The sequence below is a fragment of the Xyrauchen texanus genome, unplaced genomic scaffold, assembly GCF_025860055.1.
Source record: "Xyrauchen texanus isolate HMW12.3.18 unplaced genomic scaffold, RBS_HiC_50CHRs HiC_scaffold_420, whole genome shotgun sequence".
NCBI classification, from domain to species: domain Eukaryota; kingdom Metazoa; phylum Chordata; class Actinopteri; order Cypriniformes; family Catostomidae; genus Xyrauchen; species Xyrauchen texanus.
Window position 1 is genome coordinate 12,501 of NW_026266388.1, and position 7,400 is coordinate 19,900.

The following is a 7,400-nucleotide window of genomic DNA, read 5'->3' on the forward strand; positions in this document are numbered from 1 at the left end:
CATGATTTTGACAGGAGTGAGGCGAGTGCATGATTTGACAGAGCGAGGCGGCATTATTTTGCCAAGAGTGAGGAGCGGGCGGCATGATTTTGACAGGAGTGAGGAGCGGAGTGCATGATTTTGACAGGAGCGAGGAGCGGCATTATTTTGCCAAGAGCGAGGAGCGGAGCGGCATGATTTTGACAGGAGTGAGGAGCGGCATTATTTTGCCAAGAGCGGAGCGGCATGATTTTGCCAAGAGCGAGGAGCGGAGCGGCATTATTTTGACAGGAGTGAGGAGCGGCATTATTTTGCCAAGAGCGGAGCAGCATGATTTTGCCAAGAGCGAGGAGCGGAGCGGCATGATTTTGACAGGAGCGAGGAGCGGAGCGGCATTATTTTGCCAAGAGCGAGGAGCGGAGCGGCATGATTTTGACAGGAGCGAGGAGCGGCATTATTTTGCCAAGAGCGGAGCGGCATGATTTTGCCAAGAGCGAGGAGCGGAGCGGCATGATTTTGACAGGAGTGAGGAGCGGAGTGCATGATTTTGCCAAGCGAGGAGCGGAGCGGCATGATTTTGCCAAGGCGAGGCGGGCGGCATGATTTTGACAGGAGTGAGGCCGGAGTGCATGATTTTGACAGGGCGAGGCGGCATTATTTGCCAAGCGAGGCGGGCAGCATGATTTTGCCAAGCGAGGCGGGCGGCATGATTTTGCCAAGAGCGAGGAGCGGAGCGGCATGATTTTGACAGGAGTGAGGAGCAGAGTGCATGATTTTGACAGGAGTGAGGAGCGGAGTGCATGATTTTGACAGGAGCGAGGAGCGGCATTATTTTGCCAGGAGCGAGGAGCGGACTGCATGATTTTGCCAGGAGCGAGGAGCGGACTGCATGATTTTGACAGGAGCGAGGAGCGGAGCGCATGATTTTGACAGGAGCGAGGAGCGGCATTATTTTGCCAAGAGCTGAGCGGCATGATTTTGCCAGGAGCGGCATTATTTTGCCAGGAGCGGAGTGCATGATTTTGACAGGAGCGAGGAGCGGAGTGCATGATTTTGACAGGAGCGAGGAGTGGAGGGCATGGTTTTGACAGGAGCGAGGTGGAGGGCATGATTTTGACAGGGCGAGGCGGGCGCATGATTTTGACAGGAGGCGAGGCGGAGTGCATGATTTTGACAGGAGCGAGGCGGGCGCATGATTTTGACAGGGCGAGGCGGAGTGCATGATTTTGACAGGAGGCGAGGCGGGCGGCATGATTTTGACAGGGCGAGGCCGGAGTGCATGATTTTGACAGGAGCGAGGAGCGGCATTATTTTGCCAAGAGCTGAGCGGCATTATTTTGCCAGGAGCGGAGTGCATGATTTTGACAGGAGCGAGGAGTGGAGGGGCATGATTTTGACAGGAGCGAGGAGCGGAGCGCATGATTTTGACAGGAGCGAGGAGCGGAGTGCATGATTTTGACAGGAGCGAGGAGCGGAGCGCATGATTTTGACAGGAGCGGAAGGTTACTTCCTGTGTTCATGCTCCGATTATTGAGATACGCCCGTGTCTCTTTATTCTTACGTCAACTGACATATAGTGAACATTAATGACGGGACGGTGAAGGAGAACACGAGTGGTGAAATCCTAAAAGACACGATGATAATGCGTTCACATGTGGGGAGTAAATCTAAAGGTCAGTAATATATAAATATACTGAATAATCATATCATCACTCTAAAGCATCTCAATATTGTGTCCCGTATTAAATATAACTGAAGTGTAACATCGTAAAACACAAACTAATCAACAGGATATTGTGCAGTTTGACTTTAATGGAATGTAATTCATGCATTATATATCTGCAGAAGCTCAAGAAATGTGTAGATTATTCTGAGAAGGGTTTTCGTTCACAGAATTATAGCGCACGGTTCATTAAAACAAGTGCAATAACAGGAAATAATACATTGGCCTAATAACGGGGGGTCATTTATTAATTTGATTTCATGTTTGTTCTGGTAATTTCTATCTTAGTAATGAACTGAATTGATGAAACGCAGAGAATGCCACCGATGCGTCAGACGTTAGCTGTAAAATAGTTTAATTTAGTTTTGGGCTAATGTTAAGCACATCGTAGCTTCTAGTATTGTGTTTATTTTTCATTTAACACATCTTCTGTGTGGAAGTAGGGTTGCAACGGTATTACACAATTACTGTTGTCAGTGAAAACTGAAGATTATTTTAATTATGAGCAAACACTTTATTATAATTGAAGCCATTTATATTATTTTAGTGTTTTATTCTCCCTTTTGAAAATAAAATAAATAGAATAAATAAGTGAACAGAACTATAACCATGATAAAAGTGTAACTATAACATGTTATATAACTAAAGCATGTTAGTTTATATGTTAAATGAAGAATAACATCAGCTGTGTGAGCTTATAAAGTATATTATTAACAGTTATTATACTGTAGAAGCACGACTGTTCCGGTCTGTATATTTATCTCAGAGTTTCTCAACTGGTCTTATAGTAATGTCTTGTGATTATTAATAATTAATATATACTGTAGATGTGTGGACAGACTTCTCAACTGGTTTAGCTTCAGGACAGATTTTACATTGGACATCAAGTGTCGACCTGCCATAGATTAAACATAACCTGTATTTAATGTATCCTGGGGTGCATTTCCTCTTATGTTGTATAGTTTTATTCATGGTTTTCCAGTATGAGCACCTGCATCATGTGTCATTATTTCTGTTGTTGATGTCAACGTTTGACTTTATCACTCAACTGAGTAACACAGACTGCATGACTATGATGAATAATTACTGCAAGAGTTAAACATACAGGTCTGAAGGGACTTCAACATTATTAAATTGCACAAATAATAAATACATTTACATATTCGTCTCTGGCTTGCTTTTGCTCGCATGTGAATGATGCAGAGATCGACTTTTAGATTTAATCACGGAGAAGGTTTACCTGCGTAGTAGCAGCAAACATCACAAGCAGCCTGAAGAATGGACACGGAGTGTCTGTATAACACTTTTCCATGAGCAGAATATTAAACTACAGATTGTGAGTTTGTTCAAAGGGGAAAGTGAGACGGGCAGGGTTGCATTAGTATTACATTAGCCGGAATATTTCCAATTTGCGCAAGTATAAATCTCAAACTGGGGTGTTTCGTCTCTTATCTGGCAACCCTGAGCATGTTAAACGCTTGTGGAGACGCGTGACGTCCCAATGCAAGTTAACTGACATATCCAATGAAGAATAAAAACACTTTTACGATAAATGAGGCTGATCCAGCCCGCGGGCCACATTAAACCATGTGCAGGGCCTGATCCGGCCCGCGGGCCGTATGTTGCCCATGTCTGCTTTAGCTGTTAGCGAGATTATCATTAAATCTAAGTCGGCAGTCTTAGACCACCGAAATATCTTCAATGGGAGACCCATGGCATTGCTCTTTCCCTGCTGTCCGTGACCCAGTCCAAATAAACCAGTTGAGAAACTCTGCTTTAACTCACACGCATGTCAGACCCCCTCGCCTCTCTCAGACATGTTCTCCGCTGCATTCGTGTGTGTGTGGCGCAAGTTGACGAGTCTGACAGACGAGGAGAGGAGATGCGCACGTGAGATTCTCCGTCCGGTTGCATTTTTTCTCAATACCGTAGATAATGAACATGGTATGATAACTGTCAGTGTTCAAACCGTTGTATAACGTGCAACCCTACGTGGAAGGTGGTAATATTAGAAGAATACTGAAATAACTTTACAGTGGAGAGGTAGCAAAGCACTATTTGTGCCATGGGGCGAATATGGAGCGGGAAATGGACGACCCGGAGTGGAGCTATTAAAGAATGAGCGCGGAGGGGAAATAGTTGCCGCTCTTTACATTTATGCATTTGGCAGATGCTTTTATCCAAAGCGACTTACAGTGCACTTATTACAAGGACAATCCCCCCGGAGCAACCTGGAGTTAAGTGTCTTACTCAAGGACACAATGGTGGTGGCCGTGGGGTTAGAACCTGTGACCTTCTGATTAACAGCCCTGTGCTTTAGCCACTACGCCACCACCACTCTGCTCACATACTCTGATCACGACTTGTTGAGCACGTTACCATGGAAACGTAATGCATGTGGAGGCTTCACACAATTCTCCATGGTAACGTGCTCAACAAGTCACATGATAAGATGCGCGGATTGACGGTCTCAGACGCAGAGGCAACTGAGATTCGTCCTCAGTCACCTGGATTGAGGCGAGTATCCGCACCACCATGAGCACTTAGAGCGCATTGGGAATTGGGCGTTCGAGATTGGGGAGAAAAACAAACCGATTTTTGCTTTTGTTAAGAATAGGAGAGACGAGTCTAAATGATATTTTGTTGTTGTAGTGATCAATATAAGCCACAAATGCTGTCGATTGATCTTAACTTGTACTGAATCCGGAATATTCCTTTAACTCCAGCCAACAGAACTTTTACTTGCTACCTAAACACTATTGCATATACTTTAAATCAATATAAATAAAAACATTATTGCTTCACGGCAAGACTCAAAGGCCATTGCAGTATTTTGGGGAAATGAAAGAGACCGAGCAACACTTTTATGGCCCAACGATGAAGCACCACCAAAGTGCAATGATGATGACTGGCGAATAAACGATCACAATTAATCATCGTAATATTATCACATAAAGCGGTTCCTGAACCGGAAAGATTAATCGCCATGGTTCCCTCTGGATATTTCCATTTTAAGGGTCTGTGCTTCACTTGACGATATGGGACGTTTTGTTCTACAACATCAATTATATGGAGTGGTGGTGGTGTAGTGGTCTAAGCACATAACTGGTAATCTGGTAAGCAGAAGGTTGCTGGTCTGATCCCCACAGTCACCACCATTGTGTCCTTGAGTAAGACACTTAACTCCAGGTTGCTCCGGGGATTGTCCCTGTAATAAGGGCTCTGTAAGTCAGCTTTGGATAAAAGCGTCTGCCAAATACATAAATATAAATAAATATAAATTAAACACGTGTGCAATACGGCTTCCAAACTCAAGCCTGAGCGTGTGTAACTGATGTGGTAGAACAAAGCGTCCCGTATCGTCAAGTTTCCCACAGACCTGATTTTACTCTTAAAATGAAAAACCCCCTTTATAAAAATCCCAACTTCCAGGTTTTTGGACTACAAGCTCCTGAGCTCTATTGTGACCCAGCGGAGGACACATCAGTATAATCATTCCCAGTGCTAATCTGGTGCTCAGCAAGTGTTCATGGAGTCTATAACAGGGGTTTGTTAAGCTTTTGGGCATCCTTTGTACCTGCATCTGTTGCCATGGCAAACAGGTGTGTATTTCCGAGTGTGTGTGTGTGTGTGGGATACAGTTCCTTGTCTTTGCGGACCAAGTCGTTGTACATCTGCTCATAAGTGGTTTTGAAGTCATAAATGTTGGGTTTGTCCGGAGCCGGTCCAGGCAGTTTGACGTGGCTTCCGGTGCCGAATGAACGCACGGCAAACCCTCGCTTGCTGTAGAAATAACAGATACACAGTTAAACACAACACAAGAGATATCAACAAATGACACGAGTCGTCAGGAGATATCCTTCCTGATGAATCCCACAGGATCTTACCTGAGCTAAATATACCTGAGCTCATACTGTACACACACACACACACACACACAATATACCTGAGCTCATACTGTACACACACACACACAATATACCTGAGCTCATACTGTACACACACACAATATACCTGAGCTCATACTGTACACACACACACAATATACCTGAGCTCATACTGTACACACACACACACACACACACAATATACCTGAGCTCATACTGTACACACACACAATATACCTGAGCTCATACTGTACACACACACACACAATATACCTGAGCTCATACTGTACACACACACACACAATATACCTGAGCTCATACTGTACACACACACACACACACAAGATACCTGAGCTCATACTGTACACACACACACACACACACAAGATACCTGAGCTCATACTGTACACACACACACACACACACAATATACCTGAGCTCATACTGTACACACACACACACACACACACACAATATACCTGAGCTCATACTGTACACACACACACACACACACACACACACACACAATATACCTGAGCTCATACTGTACACACACACACACAATATACCTGAGCTCATACTGTACACACACACACACAATATACCTGAGCTCATACTGTACACACACACACACAATATACCTGAGCTCATACTGTACACACACACACACACACAATATACATGAGCTCATACTGTACACACACACACACAATATACCTGAGCTCATACTGTACACACACACACACACAATATACCTGAGCTCATACTGTACACACACACACACACACACAAGATACCTGAGCTCATACTGTACACACACACACACACACAATATACCTGAGCTCATACTGTACACACACACACACAATATACCTGAGCTCATACTGTACACACACACACACACACAATATACCTGAGCTCATACTGTACACACACACAATATACCATGATTGTACACACGGTACTGTGGTAAAACATGTACTGAAAGAGAATGGTACTGCCATGTCCAAATGAAAACAAGGTAAAATCATGGTACAGGGAAAATATACCATGTTTTTAACATGTACGCTCTCTTTGAGGGATACCATGGGATTACCATCTCTATAGTTATATTATGTATTAAACATACAAGTCTTCGAGTAATTTCGTTGTTTTTCAAGTTCAGATTTGAGCTTTTCTAACAAAAGGAGAAAAAGACTTCCGTGTTTTTGGACGCATGAGGTAATAATAATCTTTGTAAAATAACATCAATAATCTGTACATTATGTTTCGTGTTGTGGACTGTTTATATCTTGGACCATCTGGACACGAAAACGAGTGTTTATAATAACGCAGATTAACGGAACCGGCGGTGTTGGACTCGAGTTCGAGCGGATTTTCAGTTGGTTTTCTCTCGTCGTCGTTACCTCAGGATGTTGTGCGCTTCCATACTGCGGTTCTGGTTGCTGGAGCACACGACCGCGACACGCAGCGGATGGACCGGCATCACTATCTAAAGCCCGGGGAGAGTTTAAGAAAAACGGGTCGGCACGAGAGCTCAATTCAGCCGTTTTACACGGAGCCGCAGAGGAAATAAAATGGCGGCTGAGCTGCGCAGCTGTTTCTGTGTCGTCACAATGGCAGGAGGGAGAGTGGGCGGAGCAAACACTAATGACATCAAATGACAAGCGAGTGGGTGGAGTAAATACTTCTGAACGTTGAATGAGCAAATACTACTGAATATCAAATTACAAGTGAGTGGGTGGAGTAAATACTACTGAATATCAAATTACAAGTGAGTGGGTGGAGTAAATACTACTGAATATCAAATT

The 7,400-nt window shown here is 44.1% G+C and overlaps 1 protein-coding gene across 1 annotated transcript in view; it reads right to left on the reverse strand.

Annotated features, from left to right (window-relative positions):
- LOC127642143 (RNA polymerase II subunit A C-terminal domain phosphatase SSU72-like) overlaps positions 1-7,193 on the reverse strand; it is a gene marked incomplete at its 3' end in the record, with an annotated part of 19,674 nt that extends 12,481 nt beyond the window's left edge. The window contains exons 1-2 of the mRNA XM_052124848.1: positions 6,996-7,193; positions 5,342-5,485 (exon numbers count right to left, since the gene is read on the reverse strand). Coding sequence (XP_051980808.1) covers positions 5,342-5,485; positions 6,996-7,075 — 224 coding nt within the window. The remainder of the gene's footprint in view (positions 1-5,341; positions 5,486-6,995) is intronic.
- Between the last annotated feature and the right edge of the window lie 207 nt (positions 7,194-7,400).